Source organism: Tauraco erythrolophus, chromosome 6 (genome assembly GCF_009769465.1).
Source record: "Tauraco erythrolophus isolate bTauEry1 chromosome 6, bTauEry1.pri, whole genome shotgun sequence".
Lineage (NCBI taxonomy): Eukaryota > Metazoa > Chordata > Aves > Musophagiformes > Musophagidae > Tauraco > Tauraco erythrolophus.
Genome location: NC_141470.1, coordinates 53270430 through 53290884, shown reverse-complemented (window position 1 = coordinate 53290884; position 20455 = coordinate 53270430). Strand labels below are relative to the sequence as shown.

Here is a 20455-nt window from a genome sequence, read left to right as displayed (position 1 = left end):
AATCCTTTTTAGTCCATGGACCATTATTATTCTTCCAACATACTTTCTGGGCTGCTTGTCACAGTTACAATCAAACGTTATCTCAGATTATTTAAAGAAAATTGTATTTCAAAAGTGAACTATGAGTCTCTTACCATGTTAATGAAACACAGAATTTAGAGGATATTTCCTTGGTCTAGGAATGCTTTTACAAATCTTATTATTGGCAAAGCATCCGAAATGCATGTATTATTATGTGTTATTTAGATGTCTCAAAATACAAGCATAGGATATCGCTGGTAAGATTTTGAGGTTAGAGTGGAAATTTCAGTGCAGGTGTATCTCGGTGTTGGAAGTGGAAATGAAAGCCAGTAAGGTGATAGAATCTGTTATCAAAACCTGTATAGAGGAAAAAAAAAAGGTGGAAGAGAATACATAAGCCTGGCTTAATTTTATTTTTCTGTTTTTAACATGGAAAGGGAACATCTTGCTGAAAGTGGAGTTGTGACAAGGGGCATGGCATTTGAAATATATGAAAGAGATTGAAACTTGTTGCACTTAGGATCTGGAGTCTTGAATAGGCGTAGTGATCAGCTGCAAAATCTGGGTGTAGGTTCAATTTTTTTTTTTTTGAAGTCGAGACATAGCTAGGTCTAGCATTTTGCTTGAGTTTACTATTTGAAATTTAAGAGGTTTGAAAAGAAGTAAAGACCTAACAAGGAGAGACAAAGGAAAGCTACTTCAGGTAATGTAGATTACAAAAGAACGGACTCAAAGTGTGACAGGATCAGATCAGCTGTCAGAAGTGCAGAAAATGCAGAACAAAAAGAGTGTGTACCTGTGGTTGTTGCTCACCAGCCTGGGCTGCGGCACCAAGGACGCTGTTGCATCTTCCGCAGCCAGGAGGAAATGGCCTGCCTCTTGTAGGCAGGATCGGTACATTGAGTTGATTAGTAGTTCATTATCTCAACTCAGTCCAGCTGGGTAATAGTGATTGGTTGCCATAATTCCCCCTTTTCGTTTTACTATTTTTTGTTTTCACGAAGGCTTTAAGGTGAGCAGAGACCCGGTCCATTCATCTAACTCCAGCACGCTTCCCTCCCGCGAATACCACGTCGGGGCTTGCGGCTTTACCTTCTTCTCCGAAGGACTCTCTCTCGGGCTCCTGGCTCTGGCTCTTTTGGCTCGGGCTCTCGGCTCTGGAGAGGGAGTCGGGGCTTCCCAGGGTCTCAGATGTATCATGTCAGGGTCACCAGTTGTTGCTCACCATCTTTGCCATCCCAAGGTTCAACTGAATGAATTTTAGGGAAAGCTCCACCACCCACTGGTGCTGTAGAGCCACGACCAACAGACAGTTCCCTGAGAAACTCATTAATCCCTTGCTCACTGAATGATCCTTTCAGAAGGGCAAATTTCATCTTCCAAGCATTAACAGCTGCCATTGCTGGATACCCAAAACCTCCAATTCCCAAAGAGTTCTCAAGATCTGACTGAGCACCTGCTTCTGTCTACAGCCACCCCCACATTTTCTTTTTGTATTTTTCAACCATTTTTAACATGACATCCAGGTAAGAATTCCTCCCTGAAGCTCCTGTGTCAAGAATATGAGGCAGGACAGAAATTATGCAGAGCTGATGAGCATCACAGGTGCTCTTCAGAACATCTTCACTAATTATCTCCAGGAGCTCAGGCAGTGGTGCATTATCAGAAAATAGATCCAGAGCACAAGCAATGATATCAGATCTAGTTCTCCCACCATCATAATCAACAGGGTCCTCTCCTTTCTGGAAGATTTTAATTGTGGGAAATCCACAAATCCCATATCAGCCTGCCAGCATCTGATTGACTGTCCTTCTGAAAGCCTCCACCAGTGCAGAAAGGGAGCCCTAGATGAAATGTTTCCTGAGTATCAGGTGTGATCACATTTTTTCAGAGAGAAAAATGACATCACTTGTCACAGCAGGAAGGCTTCAGGTGGCTCCAAGTAGACCAATGCTCTAATGCAAAGGCTTCAGGCTCTACTCTAAGGAAGGCCCACACTCCTCCAAGGCTCAGGAGGAAATACCTCACCCTTTGGAACAAACGCCCTGCCTTAAATAGTCAGGAGTCACATGGTTTGCTAGATGGGTCAAGGCTATTGGTCACTTGACCATCCATCTCCCAGAGTGATTGGCTGAATGCTACAGCACCTGTTTCAAGGTAACTTTCCCAGTGTAACGAGCCACAGGTGTTTCTTAGTTAGCCTGCATAGGGAAAGAACTTTCACAGGATGCTGCAGCAGCCAGAAGGTTTCTCCACATGTGGTAAGGCTGAAAATGCTCTGAAAAAAAGTGTGTGGACATGAAGACAACTTTGGCTGCCTCCAACTAGAATTCACTGTTTTCAAGCACATGATATTCTTTCTACCTTTGAGAAGTAAGCATGTAACCTAGGGCATATTTTTTTTAAAAAGGTATATATTCTGTATCAGTTCCTCAAGCATGTATCAGGATCCTCAAGCACAGTATAAATAATCTTATGGACATATTAAAAAATATCTTTATCTCATGAAGTAAGTATCTTTAATAGATGATGATCTGTTTATTTGGCTAGTCCTACTTTGGAGAAACATGCTTATGTTTCTTCTGTTTGTTCCTCAGTTCTGCCCCCAGAGAGATGCATTCCATAGATCTTTAAATTGCTTTAGTTCTCTGTCTTTCTCATAACCTGTACATTATGCATGACTGTGCGACTGTTGTTTGCTGAAGACAATAAACTGTTTAACTAGTAGGGGATAGCAAAAGTTAACACCCTTAAAAACATCTTACAAAGCAATACAAGTTATTTTGGTATCACTATCCTACAGGATCATCACAGTGCTTTAAGCATCAGCCTTTGAGTACCTAGATTGGTTAGAGCCATATGTTCATATCTCAGCAGGACTGACTCATATTTTCTTCCCTAGGAAGAAAAAACAACATGTTACTGGCTTTACTGGATGAGGATTTTGGAGTTTAGCACCTTAAACTTGAGCCAGTGAGATTCTTAAGATTCATTGATACGCTGTTAAAGGGTGCTTGGATTATTTTTCTATTTTCTATTATAACTGGACTGGCATGATTTGAAAACAGCAAATACATACTGACAGCTTGATCAAGGATTTTATTCTCTTAGATTTCAGCTTTTAATTTAAAAGAAACAAAAGGCAGTCACTAGCTAATATGTGTGAAAAACCTCAATGATGAAAGAATTGTAAAAGTAATGGTACTGTAGAAACTCCTGGCTGAAATGAAGGAAGCAGCTCACACATCTCAAATACATTCCTCTAGGTTAACTCAGATCCATCACTGATTCCTGAAAGGTTAAGACTGCTAAGTTTGGATTGCACAAGAAAGGGTTGTGAAGAGAGGTCTTGGGTAGCAGCAATCATGACGGCTACAGACACACCACCAGAGCCACCTTTTATGAAGCTACAGACACCATACTAATTTGCCTTCATGAGAAGCAGAGTTCTTTACTGGGTTACAATGATACACTGTCATGTAACCTTGCGACCTAAATTTCTCATTGCTACCAGACATTATTTGTGATTCAGTTTTCTAAAAATAGGCATCTGCTGCCACTTAAGGACCTGTAAGGCAGCTGAGACATTTGCATAGACCTGGTATATGTGATAATGGACCTAAGGGAGACCTCTGCTTTTCTAGAGCAACAGCTTAAGGCCAAGTAGGATATCCTGAGACCTCTCACTTGGTACTATATAGTATGGCCAGGAAACTGAATTATGCCATTTGAGTGCGACTTAGTTGGAGAACAAAACACCTAAACATAGGTAGGTATCTGAAATGGAGAGATATTCTAAGTTGCTAAGGACCTGCTATGGTTAGGGGAGATATAGTCAAATATGGTTCATGGAGCCTGGAGAACTTTCAGTAGATGTATGGTTTAGGGTCAGCAGAATCACTGTCCAGGCTGCATTGACCAATTTGGCCATATCTGTATTTACTCCAATGGAAGACATTCCAAGTTACAGCAAAGGAAAGAAGTGAGACAAGGATTGTTCCCGCTCAGGTTTTGAACTTCAGCTCAAATGGCGTTGGGTAGCTTCTCACTAGGAGGATGTAGGGCACGTATACACCACTTTTTCCTGGTGGATTCATTCTCAATTTGTACATGGTTTGAGTTAACAGGAAGTTACACTGTCATGGTTAGTGCAGCTCTGCTGACAGTTTTAAAATGCAACTTTGAGCTCGGCATTATTAGCAGTGATTTCATGTGTTTCCACCAGCTCTGAGTGCAGGAGAATGAGTTCATGTCTACCTGCTATACACTATGCAGGCATTTTTGCTCAGATGAAGATTAATTGTGGGCAAAACAGATTAGAAGGCCACAGCTGTCTCTTCAATTCTGATCTGTGAATACATGTAGATACATGCCAGTGATGTAGTATGGCAACACTGAAGTACTGCGAGATGTTAGAAGCCATACTGTATCAGCAGATGCCATCCTTGTGTAGCAATAAAGTTTTATCATAGTGCAAATTACAACTATATTTCTACAGTATTATCTGAATAGAAGCTGAGCATGACATAATAAAAGTTTTGCATAATTTAGTTGTTTTAACAGGCTCCTTATCATCTATGATACCCTAAATTGTATACTATATAGCAAACTCCAAGTCAGTTTAGTGCAGCCGGAGTCAGCCTGGCATTGACCTGGAGCTCTGTGTGTCCAACCAGCCTCCCAGTGACACTGTTCATCTGTTCTGTTTATTATATACTGCTGTGTGCAGCATAACGGGTCTGAAGCCTCTTTAACCTACTTCCTTTTGCTTAACTGAGCTCTCTTTGACTCACACTTTCTAAGAATTGTCTTGCATGCAGACTGGACAGGTAAATCATGCTGACTGTGACAACTTTACTGGCACAACTTACACACCAAAAGTGTGTGAAAATGAAAAAGAAAAATGAAATGAAAATGAAATGAAAATGAAAAAGAAAAGAAAAATGTGTGTGTTGTAAAGAATTTTGAATAAGAGAAAATAAAAATGGCTATGCTGAACAGGTGCATTCCAAACAGCAACTTTGTCTTCATAGGGGCCTGGAGCACCTCTGCTATGCAGACAGGCTGAGAGAGTTGGGGCTGTTCAGCCTGGAGAAGAGAATGCTCCGGGGTGATCTTATAGCAGCTTTCCAGTACCTAAAGGAGGCCTACAGGAAAGCTGGAGAGGGACTTTTTACAAGGGCGTGTAGTGATAGGACAAGGGGCAATGGATTTAAACTGAAAGAGGGCAGATTTAGGTTAGATATAAGGAAGAAATTTTTTACGCTGAGGGTGGTGAGGCAGTGGAACAGGTTGCCCAGAGAAGTGTGGATGCCCCATCCCTGGAGGTGTTCAAGGCCAGGTTGGATGAGGCTTTGGGCAACCTGGTGTAGTGGAGGGTTTCCCTGCCCATGGCAAGGGGGTTGGAACTAGATGATCTTTAAGGTCCCTTCCAACCCTAACCATTCTATGATTCTATGATTCTATGATTCTATGATTCTTCTTTCTGAAAGATCTTTTCTGCACAGAGTCATTTTGTAGCAGCTGTCTTATATTATATGTATTCTTTGTCCTGTTCCAAAATAGGTTTTCAAAGTATTGAAAAGCTTTCATTCACTTTAACCAAGACTCTGTTATTGTGTGTAGGAACTAAAGACTATCTAAACATACTGGATCCTCAGAATATGCAAATAATATAGCTCCAGTGAACTAAAAATAGTCCATTTGATGTGCTTCTTGTGAGATTTCTGACCATTACCACATGATGAAAGATCCACTTTTACTGCTGTTGCCAAGAAAATTGAAAAAATTTATCACTTAATTGAAGTGGTGGGTCATTACTAAGGTTTGCTTGAGTTCAAAGTATTTTTTTGTGAATTCCAGTCGTTAGCCAGATTGGGGAAAACACCAATGCAGAAATTCCTGATGCAGAAATTCCTACTCTTTGTTTTTACAGAGGAGCATCAGTGTGAGCTCTTTAGGTATGGTCAGTAATGTGCAGATACATCCCAGCCCCAATAAATCTTTGAAGGGGAGCAATTAGTCTTGACACGATTCTTATTTTGGGGTTAGAGGTTATGTTGCATGTGTTTTTCTGGCCTTACTCATATGTGAAAGATCTATTCCCTGGCTATTAACCTAAGGGAGTCCTCCGAGAGATATTGTACTGCCCTGGCTGAGCGATGTGTTGGTATGTCACAATTCCAGTCTATGCTATAGTCTCTGGTGCTGCTAAAGTCCTCCTCATCTGATTGAGGCCATCAAGAGATTCCTTCACTGGGCTATTAGCCTGTACCCCTGGCAGACAGCCAGCATCAATCATATTTCAAATGTAGATTAGCTTCCTTCTGAAGCCAGCATGAATCTTTGCTTTGTTGTTTGTCTCCGGCACTTGTCTTACCACTAGGTTCTGTCAGTAAGAATGTTCTGCCCTTTGAGCACAGGCCTTCTTATGCTAAATTGCTGCAAGGCTTAGGTTTCCTTCACTGGAAGGAAATGAGAAGGCTATGAGACAGACCATTAGGTGAATTTCTTTTGTGAATCCTTGAGATAAGATATTTGGAAGATCCCAGTCCAGCTGCTCTAGCAGCTGTACACCAGCTGAAACCCTGACCCTACATCATCCTATGAGCACTGAAGCAGAACACCTTGCACTCCTGTGGCGGACAATTCAGACTCTTCCTAAATGTTATTGGAATCCTGGGACACTTCCTGGTGAGGAAAATGTAATCGACCCGTTTTGTCCAATGGTGTGTCATGGTGCAATGAGATTTTTTTTTATTAGTCTTTAAAAAGAAGATTATGGATAAGCATCATCATCACTGCTTCAACCTGTCTGTTGTTCATTGAAGGGTGAAGTCTGCAGAGAACCAGAGAGCAGCTATTTATTCCTTGGTGTTTGTTCTTATGGCTTGTGACATACTGACAAGAAAGAAGTTTTTCTATGTATTACCTAATAAGGAAAAACAATGATATGTTCATCTCTTCTGACAGGAACTGTTTTTCACAAAGTCATCTCTATACCCCAAGTTCTTGAGCCAAAAGCACTTTCTTCCTATTTGGCTCTCAGCAGAGCAGAGACCTGCATGAACTAGAACTCCCAATTTTAGCACGAGCAAGAAATATGGATCTAATGCTAGGGAAACAGGTTTTAGCAGTGATCTATTGGTTTTAGTCTTATTTCAGAAAGAGAAAGGTGAGAATTTTTCTTGGGTTTCTCTGTATTCAGTTTCTCTATAAATAGCTTCATAAATCTGCTGGTAACACTGCTGCCAGAGAGTGTGTTGGAACAAACACAGTCACCAATCTTGAAGCAGGAGGAACTCGTTATTTGGGACTTGCCCCTGTCAATCACTTCTAATCTCCTCTCAACTCTTCCTGCTCCTCATCGTAATGCTCTTCTACTCTGTTTTCTCTTTTCCAATACCTGAAGTTCATTGATGAGTCCCGTCACATGTGAACACGTGCTTGGCTCCTTGCTCCGAGCTCAAGTGTCAGAGGCCACGAAGAGGATAGATGAGCGCTGAGTGCCGAGAAGAGGAACTGGGCAGGGAGTTCTGGGTGCACTGCCTCCCACGCTGCCAGCACGGTTGGAGAGAAGTGAGGGACAAGAGCAGATGGATGGATTTGGAGGAGGGCAGGGTAGAAGACAGGTCAGGAGAGAGAGAAAGCAAAGTGAGTGAAACAAAATTCGAACTGCCCTCCAGCAGTGTACGATCTCACTCCAGCACAAGACAAATCTCGCTCAAGTATTCGTCTGGACTTGGCAGCTCTGTAAGTAGTGCTACAAATGGTGTCAGTGGCAGTGCATCTTCATGTTAATGCCAATAAGTATTAGTTAGGAACTCCCCGAGGATTGCTGTCCTGAAGCCAAACTGGAAAGAAAAAAACGAAGATGCTTTCAGCTGTTCCTGGAGTTCATGTCCTGCCTTAGCACATCCATTCTTTCAACCAGTGAGCTGTCACGTATGCCTTGGAAAAGTGCAGTGCCTGGGAGAGGGAGGAGGGAGGGGAAAGTATCCCAGCATCCCATGGCCGTGACTTTTGCAGAGATTTTTTTAATGTCAGTGGATAAGTTTTGGCCGACGCCTGCGCAAGCTTGGGCTTCCTGTTGTTTCTCTGCCATTTGCACAGCCTCAGCAGGCAGGAGCTCTAAAGCTGCGTGAGAGTAACTCTTGAGCAGTCCATTTTAGGTTCGTGGGCAGGCTCTGACTGCGGTTCTGACCGCAGAGAGGCTGGGTCAGAATCTGTAAGTTCTCATAAATAATCAGCAAGAGCAGCTTACTCATGGGTATCATATTTTTCCTTTAAGACCAACAGAAGAAAGGAGTCTGATTTATGGTTGCCTACTAATCTCATAACAGATAGACCAGCATTTTGTCATGTGTAGTGGAAAAGAGCATGTCCCCTAAAAGAACTTGAAGATTTGCTAATACATTGATGACAAATCATTATACCTGCTTGATGCATGAATGACAAAGACCTTGTTTCAATCAACTTTCAAAATTACTCTTGCATTTAATTAATTTGCTAACATCTCTGTGACAGTGTTTACATGAGACAAACTGTGAACACATACGGTATCCTTTTTCATCAGTGTCACAGAAGTTTGTCCATTATTTGTTAAATGCTCTGAAATATTTAGGTAATCATGGAAGATTATTACAGGCTTAGCACGACTGATATGAAGAGGAACGTTGAGATATGTTTGACTATTTTACACAGAAGGGTAAGGAAAGGATTTCAAGACCATTTTCCTGCTGGGAGTCAGGACTAGAATGTCAAGATGAATGATTTTGATATTTTTTTTATATACCCTTAACATTTTACCAGTTTTTTTACACATTCTGGATGATAAATACAAGCTTACAACATTAGACTGTTTTCTTTCTTACCCTTCACTGATAGCTTTTCTTCTCAGGTCCATAGAGGTATGTAGGACACAGATTGAAAACACTGACCTAAATGATTTCTGGCAGATGATTTTATGCCCTGTTCTTAGAAGCTTTCAGTGAAGGAGATTTCAATATCTCGATGGATGTTACCATGCCTGGCTATCCTTGTAGCTAGATGTTTTCCTAACATATAATCCTTGACTTCCTTAGTACAGATTAATCAGTTATTTCTTGCCCTATTCTTAAAGGATTTAGGGAAGAATTAATCACTGTCAGTCAGTGTCTTATTTTCATTTATGTGACTACCATTCACATTGTTACACTTAGTCCAAAGAGCATTTTCCTTTATATTAAGAGAACACTTTTGGAAATTGCAATGAAAATCTAAGTGGGATGTTGAAAAGATGACTGTGCTGATAATCATTTTGTGTCATGGACAACTGACATTTGAATATGTAGTGGAGTTTGATTTACTGTGGTTCAAACCAAAATAAGAGATCAGTAAAAACTGATTGAAGGAAGAGACTGATATTTCCCATATTCTTTAAATAAATCCAGTGTTTATCTCCTGTAGTTTGCTAACTCATTTTCTCCTTCTATTTTCCTGTACTTTTAACACTCTCTTACAATGAAGCGTGTCAGTATTTAGTCACCATTCAATATTGTGCTGATAAGTGGAGAAAGATGTTGAATACGGCAGTCTTTTATTTGCCATTCAGAGTTTCCTTCTCTTATTAGCCTGAAGAAAGAAAAACATATCTTTATCTTCACTGGTTGCTGACTACATGCAGTCATAGAAAGGTTGTGTGGAAGCCGAAAATTGATGTAAAGTTAAAGAAATAAAATACAGATGTCCAAAATAAGAGTGGCTTTCTTTGGATAGGTCTTAAAACACACAGATCTGGGAGCAGGAGAGTGGATTTCTACTCCAGCCTTGTCGTTTGTTGTGTCATCCTGGTTAAGCAATTTCTTTTTTGTCTAGGCTATACTCGCACAGTTGTATTCAGCGAGAGTTGAACCCTGCTGCCTGAGCTAGGCTGGCCTAAGGAAACTGTGAACTTGAACCTATCTGGTACAGCACTGTTTTGAACCAAACGTGTCCTGCCAGGAGGCTAGGCCTATATACAGAAGCTCAGCACCATGCTAACAAAGTTATGCAGCGTTTCTTGGCTTGAACTGGTTCCTGTGCAAGTCTTAATGAAAGTTGGATCAAACCGCAAGAAGGAGCCTAAAAATACTTTTGAGTTCCTCATATGAAAGACTAAGAAAAATGGTTATTGTCCAGTATCAGATTTTTCCAGAATTATTTTGAAGACAGTGATATGTGGTAATTATTGCTATTTGTGATAAATTCAAGGCAGTGACACTACTGTTCTAAGCACTGCTGATGTTAGGGCCCTTGTTCTGAAGTTTATTCTCTATGAAATAAATAATTATAATATGTAACTATTAATCAGGATTTCTACAAAAACCGATTTAGGATTGAATTTGTTGGCATAGTGAGATTTTCTCGTTTTATATGGTTAAGGGCACTGAGATTTTAGTCCTGCAGACTTTCTGTTTTCCTAAGCAGCCATTGTGAGGTTCTCCTTTCCCTGGTTTGAAAGCTCCTTGTGAGCTGGATGCTTGAGCTGCCATTCTTCTGTGCTTTAAAGAATTTCCAGTTAGAAATGGCAGTGCCTTTCAGAGACACAATAAGTATAAAAATGGTATTCAGACCCTTCTCTCTCACTATACTTCCTTGACTAAAATTAGATTAGCTTGTACATACTTCTTTTCTGTCTCTTTAGGGAGACTAGGTTCAGAATTGCTGAAGTGAAGTGGTAGAATACCAGAGACTTTCAACAGCCTCACAGAATCCATTGAAAACAAAGAAAAGGGACACGCCATAGCTCGGGGGAATAGTAATTGCATAGACGTTTTAATCTTTTACACACCTGTTAAACTAATCATAACTAGATTAATAAGTAATCCAACCAGTCAAGTTTACCCAGCACCCAATGTCTAGCCATTTAACCTCTGTAAGCCAATTGTCGTTTTCTTATATATTTTAAAGTTGTCAGTCAGAGATACTACATTGTATTGCTACTTCTCCTTGGTTGGTTAAGAGTGTATACACTTCCTGCCAGGATGAAATATGTAATGAATTTGACATTTAGCTTTGTGTGAAAACGTATGCTGCTAACATTCGTTTTCTTAAATGTGTATAGAAAATGAGTGAAATAAAATGCTTATGTGTCGGAAGGAAAAATGAGAATAAAAGATGATAAAAAGTGAAAAAATCAAATCCACCTGACAAGGCAAATGATGTTTTTCTTCTATATTGACTCAACTCCAGTAGAGAGTGACAAAAAGGCATTACTGTTGGAAGGCTGCGTGCTCTCTCTGTAGCTAACTTATGTTCATCACTATAGTTTAAGTCCTAATCTATACATTGATATTCTTAGGGCGTGATTATAATGGACTGATGACTTTTTCACCAAAATCCATATACACTCTGTGACTGGTGAGACTCAGAGGAAAAAGTGCTGAACAATGCAGTCTGAGTTGTGTCCTCACTCCTATTGCCCCTGTGCAAACTGTCTGTGGTGAGTTGAGCTTGGCTGGCTGCCAGATGCCCACCCAGCCGCTCTCACTCTTCCTCCTCAACAGGATAGAGAAGGAAAATAAAATGGAAAAGTTTGTAGGTTGAGATAAAGACAGGGAGATCACTTAGTAATTACCATCACAGGCAAAACAGACTCGACTTGGGGAAAATAAATTTAATTTATTGCCAGTTAAAATAGATTTGGATTGTGAGAAACAAAGACAAAGGTTAAAGTACGTTGCCCCTCCTTTTTTTTTTCCTAGACTCAACTTCACTCCTTCATTTCTGGCTCCTCTTCCTCCTCCCCACCCCATACAGTGCAGCTGGGATGGGGAATGTGGGGTTGTGGTGAGTTCATAACAGTTCCTCTGGGCTACACCTTCATCCTCATACTTTTCCCCTGCTCCAGCATGGGTCCTTCCTATCAACTGCAGTCTTTTTGAATAAACCTGCTCCAGTGTGGTCTCTCCATGGGCAGCAGTCCTTCAGGAAATACCAGCCTGCTGTGGCCTGGTGTCTTCCACATGCTGCAGTCTGGATATCTGCTCTGGTGTGATGGTCTCCATGGGCTGCAGGGAATTACCTGCTCTGCTGTGTTCTCTTCCATAACTCACACACGCTGCAGGAGAGTATCTCCTACAGCTGTTGGAGCACCTCTTTCTCCTCCTTCACTAACCTTAGTGTCTTCAGGATTGTTTCTCACACTTTTTTTTCTCATTCATCACTGCCTGCACAACATTTTTCCCTTTCTTAAATACACTGTCACCAGCTTCACTGATGGGCTCAGCTGTGTTCTGCGGTGGGTCCACTGGAGTCAGCAGGAGCTGGCTGTGTCGGGCATGGGGCAGCCCCATGACTTCTCTCACAGAGACCACCACTGTAGGCGCCCTGCTACCAACACCTTGCCACCTAAACCCAATACACTGTCGTGGAGACCAGGTAGGCAGGTACTTGGATTCAGTCAGGCACTTTCTGCACAACTAAATAAAAGCAGCGATACTCTGGTAGCATGGACAGTAGAAATTGGAGAAGACATCCACAAGATTTGACCCTTGGAAGAAACTGCTATCAAATAGGAGTGACAATATCCTTCAGTGGAAGGCAAGATTCATTCTGATGACTTACTGCATAACTAAGTTTCTTGTTTGCCACTAAAGAAGCTCTCCAGGAACAGAAAAGAGGCTTAAGTTCCCCTTAGTTCTTCTGTTCTCCAGTGCACCAAGCATCAGCATTCTGTGAAGACTCTCATAGTTGGGAAGCTCTTTCTACAGAAAAAGAGACCTTAACTCAGACCACACTGATTTCTTAATTTCTACTTTATTCCAATTTGGGCTGGTTAAGATTTTTTATTTTTGCTTGAACTATAATTTTCAAATGAAGAAGAACAAAAGCCATATTATAAAACAGTGGTGTTTTCTTTTTGTTTTCTCATAACAACTGCATTCCAAATAAATTAAGCAGCTGGGGTATTCTAAGAGCTATTAATTAGTCTGTTTCAATTATAACTGATGAAGCAGAATTATGTAGATTTTTTTTTTGAAACTTATCGAGAATCATAGTTTCAAGCACTAGATGGGAATAGATGACAAATGATACAAAAATTGCAGAAGCCTTTTTATATGACATTTTCCCCAAAGCTGCTGCCAGGGATGGCAAAGCAATGGTTAGACATAATTCCCTCTGGTATATATTGCTGACATTTCTCTTCCCACCAACAGAGAGAACTCAATGTATGAACTTCCACTCTATTTCACTAGCATTATCCTATACTAGGAAGCAAACGCTGACTTTATGCCTTACGCAGTTTTGTAACCTGACATACTCCTTCCTTTTCCCTGCTCCACTCTGGGACAGGAGCAATTGGGAACAATCGGTGCTACTTTCTTTCTAACAGTGCATTCAATCTTTTTAGGTTTTTTGTACATTGCCCTTTCTGCCTTTACCTGTCTCGCTTTCCGTACTTAGTTGAATGCCTTGCCACTGACGACTGCATTTGCAGCAGACTGCTGGGATGTTGCTGAAGTCAGCAGCACTAATACTGCATTAGAGAATCCACTTCAGGGAAAACAACGTTAGATTTAACCAGTGGGATACTGCTGCAGTGAAAAGCTATATGCTGGGAGGCACTCTCTGCATTTTCCAAGCAAACAATATGTCAAGCTTTGCTTTCATGAGCAGTAAATGTAGTAATAATGTTTCTCACTTCAGTGGCAGTTTGTGGCAAAATGCTGTACAAACAGTAAGGTGAAATTCCCCTCGTGCAGGAGGCTCATGATGACTTTCACTGCTCAAGTCTTGTGGTTGAACGCCTTGGGGATATGCAGAGGGACCGGGGCCAAACCGGTGTAAAACGTGTCAGCGCTGAGAGCAGTTTTCTTGATCCATGGCTGTGTAGATCCAGTGGTCCCCAGACAGCAGGGCTTATTATTATGCCTCAACCCAGAAGAACAGCCACAGGGATACTAGTGTTCTGCCCCATATGTAATCATAGCCTGCAGGCAGGATTTTGTCTCCCATTTCTTGATCACAGCTGAAATGTCACCTGTTAATTAGCCCACATCATGCAAAGATACTGCACAAACACAAAGGCAGACGCCATCATTGTCTGCTGGGATTTTTGCTCTAAAAGCCAGACTTTCTAAACCAGCGTCAGACTTTTGAGTGCCCAGTGTGTAAAAATCCAACATTCATTGTGTTGACTAAATGGATGCTCTCTACTTTACAAAACCTGTTAAAGAAATGCAACAGACAGAGATGAAGGATGGGGGTGGGGAGAGGGCTGGAACAGCCAGCAAAGCAGGTGGTGGAAATGATTAGCCATGTCCTCATAATGCAAAATTGTAATGGCTTAATGATTTTTTAGTTACACATGGGCAGAAACTTCCACGTTTCATTACTTCCCTCATGCATATAGCAACCACCCACTTCCTGTTGGACATACAAATTCCCTTCATCCATAAACTTACATGCATTTTCTGTTTGTGACATATTCATGAGAAATTTGTATAGCTGATAGCTTTATACACTGATTGCCTCAGCTCTTCCTCTAACACACATCTTATCCTTACTCTGACTTCCAGGCACAGCCTGCTATCTTAGCCCAAGCAGCCAGGAGCTGAATTCACTTTGGGGAGTCTGTGGGAAGGTTGTGAGATCGTAAGCAAATGCTAGATACCCATATCTGCCAGGAACTTCTGTTTGGAGATGAGCCAGAGCCTTGGAGTGCAAGATCGTATGTTATCCATGGTGGACTGCTCATTTTCCTGCCTTTCCGCACTGTTCAATCAAGAAGCCTTTTGATGTTAACTTCAGCGTGTGGCCATTTCAGAAGAGGGGTGAGGGGTGGAACCCAAACAACTAGATTACTCTGTCCAGTAAAAATGAAATAAATGAGTCTCCTGCACATGCTAAAATAAGTATAGCCAGTGTAGTCCCTTCATCCCCCAGTCCCTTATGATCCATTTTAGAGAAGGTAGATCCACCTACTTTTAGTGGCCTGTTCAAGGAAGCTGTAGTGAACTTGGCTAGCACCTCACAGACATTTCCGAGCCTTGGTGATCCAGGTCTCTGTTCTGCAACTTCATACACTTGTCAAAATATCATGTTTCTAAATTACTTAAGGAGAGAATGCTGACTTATTAAGTCGTGCTACAGGAAGGATGTACAAGTGCTGATAACCCAATGTAGGATCTTGTAGGGAGGATAATTTACCTATCAATTTCCTCAGTGAAACTGGACTGCATGATAAGAATTCTTTATAATTCAAACTAAACTTCTAGTTTTAAGACATAGATAAGGAAGACTCAATGGGAAATTTTGAGTGCTTGACTATGTAAGTGCTTGAAGAAAGCATGATTTCCTTTCTTTAAAAAAACCTCCCATCATATTATAAGGATTTTGGGGAAACATACTGGTACTCAACCTTCAGATGCATATCAAAGAACCTTTTTACTTGAACTGGAAGTACTTTGTTGTCTTCCTTGGATGGACCCACTAAAGTGGAAGACAAAATGTCATTTTTGATCAACTCATGTATTAAACTTAGAGCCAGCTGCTGGGTTTATGAATGCATAAGTATATATAGCCTCAACCTAGTTCTTTGCTGAATCCTGTGAAAGCAACAGTTGCTGTGCTTAACATTTTCATAATTAAAAACCAGTTGATCATCCTCTCAGCATTTTGGCTCTTATTTGAAGCTGTCCTTCTGAGATGGCTGTACTTTGAACCTCTCTGTCTGGAGAGGTATGTATTAATTTAAATTATATGTATTAATGTATTATATGTATTAAATGTAATAATTTAAATTATATAAAATACTTTACGATCAACATTTCTACATATGTTTAGGATAGCTATTACTAATAGCAGAAAATAAAAGACTCTAACGCAGTTCTTTGTAGGAAAACAGTTATCTTTTATTTCAGAGATAAGCAAGCTGAGCACAGTAATCCATTTGAGCTATTTAAGTGACACAATATTTCTAACAACATTTTATGTTCTATATCTGAACTTCCCATCTTGTTCTTAATCAGTACAACACATTGTCCTTTGAAGACAGAATCAAACAGGCCATGATTTTACAGTAAAGCTGCTATTCACACTTTGCCAGAAATACAATTTGAATAAGAAACAACATATATACCAGCAAAGAGGAAAAGAAAACTCATAAAGGTGTTTTAACTTTTTCAGCTCTTGGCTTCCTCCCTCTTGATTTATCATTTGTGGGGTATCAAAGTCAGGCATCTCTCCCCACTGAAAGGCTCACCCAGCCTACACTGGACTATGCCAGTCGTGGTAGGGTGGATAGCTATTTCAAAAAGTTGTAACATGGTGTCTCTGTCATATGAATCTGCTCTCTTCTTACCATGTGAGCCTCAGATCCTGAGACTATTTTGCTGAGTAATCTCAAGTGTGCAAAATCAGTCATCAGGCTTGCAGATTTTGTGTTGATTCATAATACACACAGTAGTTTTTGGCTCTAACTAATGCAAATTGATTGAATTCCATGGAATCCATGGAAGTTATGTTACACTAATTTACATCAACTGAGCCACTTCTGGGAATACTCAGATTTATTTAGTTCAGTAAGGAAACATTGTGACTCAGATTTAATATATTTGCCTATAGAGGAAGGCAGCTTCTAACTGGTTTAGACAACCTCTCTATTTTACTTTTCTTCGGAATACTTTTCTGATATTTCCTGCTGAAACACTGTACATAATACAATAACCCTTTGCTTTCAGGAGATTTAGAGAATGAAGTAATTGATCTCTTTTACAAAAAACGTGACTTCTTTCTAATACTGTCACTCTTCTCCCTATTATCACTTCAAGTTCTTAGATCTTACATGAAAATATGTGGAGGTAAGAGAAAGTGTCCGTTTAAGTTTGATGTCACTCCGTCCTGGCTGATAAGTGTTGGGAACCATAATGACCTTTTCATGGTCAAACTGAGCAGCTGTGCCACAGGGTGTTGCAAAACTGAGATACACGCAAAGGGGATCAACCACAGAGCCTCTTCCTTCTCTTCCTGGATCCTTTCTAATCTATTTAGTATCTGGAGCCTCCAAGTCACACATGAAAAGAAATATTAACTATAAGTGTAAAGTAACTATAGATTTCTGTAGTTTGTTGGTTAGCAAGTAAGGTGGAAGATCTATCCTCAATGCAATGCTTCAGAGATACATCGCTTCTAGGAATATGTGACTGTCATAAACAGCTCAGTTCTTAAGTTGTTCAGCATCGTAACATGGTTTCTATTGAGAGGGAGTTGTAGCCCACTTCAGACTCAAGGTGTAATCACGTTGTATGTTCATATCGTATAGAATCAGTTTATGGTGCCGCTCTGATCAGATGTTGTAAACTGTTCTGCTTTAATTTCTGAGCAAAACAGCAAAGACACTTTGGGAATAAATTCAGAGAGTTCAGCTAAAGTGACTATATTTTAACTGTAATCTGATTTAGATCTCATATGAAATAAATCAATCTGATTTCAAAGAAATTATAGGCCAGTTACAGCTGCACGATGGTAAGATTACAGCAGGGATTTGGTTTAAAATGAGTCCAGCATCTTTAAAGCCTGCATGTGGCACCATTACGCCAGTGGGTGCCGAGGAACCTGGCCTCATCCTGCCATTGCTAACACTGGCAATAGAGAGTGGGGAAGTTGGATGCTGAGACACCTGAATTATTTGGAGGCGAGCCAGCTTTGATTAGGATGCCTTGGTAGCCTGACACAGTGGTCAGGCTAGTAAGCCTGGCTGGAAGCCAAGGCTCGTTAGCCCTGAGGTACTGCTGAGTCTCAGAGGCTGTGCAGGATCTCAGTCCCAAACTGGGAATCCCACCCTTGTGCTTGGCGTCTGAGTGACTTTGACTCCAGATATCTACCATGCTTTGGCTAAAGAACGATACGTGCTAAACTTTGTGAAGCTTCTATGCTTTAAGAACGTTTTCAGAAGTGATGGTTTTGTGGAGCCGTGTAAATAACGTGGGCCTGGTTATGCTGACAAGCCAAACAGCGCTGTGGTTTGCAGAACCTTTTCTGTTTCTGTCAGTATCGGGTAGTGGTCACTGGTCGTTAACAGTCATACTTGTTCATCTAGGTCGTGCCCTTAATTTTGAATAAGGTTCTTTCACTCTGTGTTTCAGTGGCTGTTCCCTCGCCGGTGCCAGCTTGTGAACCCGAGCCCAAAACGAACGGACATTACCCAGCTCCACGCCTGTCTGTTGCCTCCCGAGCCACGGTGGTCGCTGCCATGGAAGCCCCTTCCCAGGGCCTGCAGACGGTCATGAAGTGGAAGACAGTGGTGGCCATCTTCGTGGTGGTGGTGGTTTACCTGGTGACAGGCGGGCTCGTCTTCCGCGCCCTGGAGCAGCCGTTCGAAAGCAGGCAGAAGAACACCATCGCGCTGGAGAAGGCCGACTTTCTGCGGGAGCACGTCTGTGTGACCCAGCTGGAGCTGGAGACGCTGATCCAGGTAGGCCGCGTGAGGAAGGCAGGGTTTCTCGGAGGTCGGGATGAACAGCCTGGTGGTTCGTCGGTCCACCGAGCTGGTGGGGAGCAATGTCCTTCACAGAGCCCTCACAACAGGCAGTACGAAGAGCCGCCTCTTCCTCAGTCTGTTTAAAGCTCTGGAAACAGAAACTGTGTCTCTAAAACATGGTAAATAGAGGTTATGTGTCTTCGCTAGACTAATGAAAAACGTGTGCAAAGAAAATCAGAGCATAAAACCTGGAGTAAATTTTCGTGAGAGGTGAGGTTTGCAAGACATTTGCCTATCTAGCTGTAAATTTTCAAATGATGTGAAGTCTAATTCTTCCTCCAAACACAGCAATCAGGAGAGCCAACAGAAATGACAGGTGGGATTTTGAAATAAACACTCAGCCAAGAATTCTGAACTTACTGGGACATTAATTTACAGGTTTACTATTGCGAATTTTAGGTAAAGGAATCACGGTGAAGGTAGACGATTAAAAATAGAAAATAATTGGCATTTAAGACGTACAGAATTTTTAGTCTGGCCTAATATGCAAAGCTTTAGAATCCATTTTGAAGTAAGTAAATATCAAGTGTGTGGGGCTAAGTGGAGAAACAAATAACATGCAAGAAATGTCTATCAAGGATAAAGTTATCTTTCATTGATTAAAACTCTAGACGTGGAAAATATTATGGATTTCACAAGACTTCAGTAGTGTGTCTTCTAGGATCCCATGTAGAAACCTATCAGCCTGGAAAAAATAGAGATTAGGTAAGAAATGTGAGATACCTAAGGAATATATTCCAAAGTTGAACTTCAGCTTCATATTTCAGATCTGAATTTGTGTCTGAGCCTTCCAAGAGCACAGTGTGTTTCCCTCAGCTGTTGTACCAGAGCTGTGTTGTGATTTCAGTTTGTTTTAAAGACTATAGAGCTATCCCCTGGATTCTTGTGTCCATCCACCCAACTGTGTTATAAAACCCTTTCTGTAAGTCAATCAAATCTATAAGCTTACTATTTCTTTTAGGAAGCTGTTCCAGTATCTCATTGCTGTGACAGCAAAAGCCTTCTCCTACTTTTCAACCTAAACTTGTTCGGTTTCCTTGTAGTTGGTCTTTCACAGACAATGCCCTATTGCTTAATGGATTCCTCCCCCTTGCCCGTGCTTGTAGACAACAATGCTTTCCTGCTGCTCTTAACCAAAACAAAATCTTTGTTTTTCTTTGCAGATAGGTGTGTGCTTGCCCTACTTGTGCTCTGTGTTTACAGAAGACAGGCCAGTTCTGAGTCAGAAGCTGTTTACCTGTACCTTTGGGCAGCCCAGTACTGTAGCGAAGAAGCCAAAACTGCTTCAGCAGGAAGCGGTATTGTGCTAATGTGACTATACAGCTTTTGGATCAGGGCTGGCTTGGATCACATCCTTCATTTGTCTGCAAAAGACAGGTGAACATGTTTGGTTGGCAGGGTGAATTCTGTTCAGGGATATTGGCTCAGATGTGTTTCTCCTGGCAGCGTTGCAGAGATCCATATTTCCCTCAGCTCCTTTGGTATAATGTGTGCTGGCTGATGAAAGGATTTTTTAAAAATACTAAATGCAAGAAATTCATATTCTCTTAATGGGAATGTCACTATTAAAAGATATGTAAATGCCTTCTTTTCCTAGCAGAAAGCAGAATACCTGAGAGGTGCGACAAGCAATGCACCTCAACAGGATGGTAGACTCCTGCATACTGACTGCAGTACAAAGATTTCTAAATAGCACCTATTCTCTAGCCTAAGCAATTTACCAGTTTTAATTCTTTATTTTACACAATATTTTTCCTTCTGTCACCTCAAAAGTGATTACACTAAAATAACACACAGGCACACTGTTACATTAGAAGACAGATACTCTGAACAATCTTATCATCCCCTGAGATTTCACTATGTCCTTAGGCATTACACTGGGTAACTGGAAATCATTTTGCAAAGGTAAATTAAATGGGTTTAGCAGCTTAG

General features: G+C 41.1%; 1 protein-coding gene across 1 annotated transcript in view; it reads left to right on the top strand.

Moving 5' to 3' along the window:
* The window catches only part of KCNK10 (potassium two pore domain channel subfamily K member 10), a 65159-nt gene that overhangs the window by 6736 nt on the left and 37968 nt on the right, over positions 1-20455 (top strand). The window contains 1 exon segment of the mRNA XM_086613517.1: positions 18129-18457. Within this exon segment, the coding sequence (XP_086469643.1) occupies positions 18129-18457 (329 nt within the window).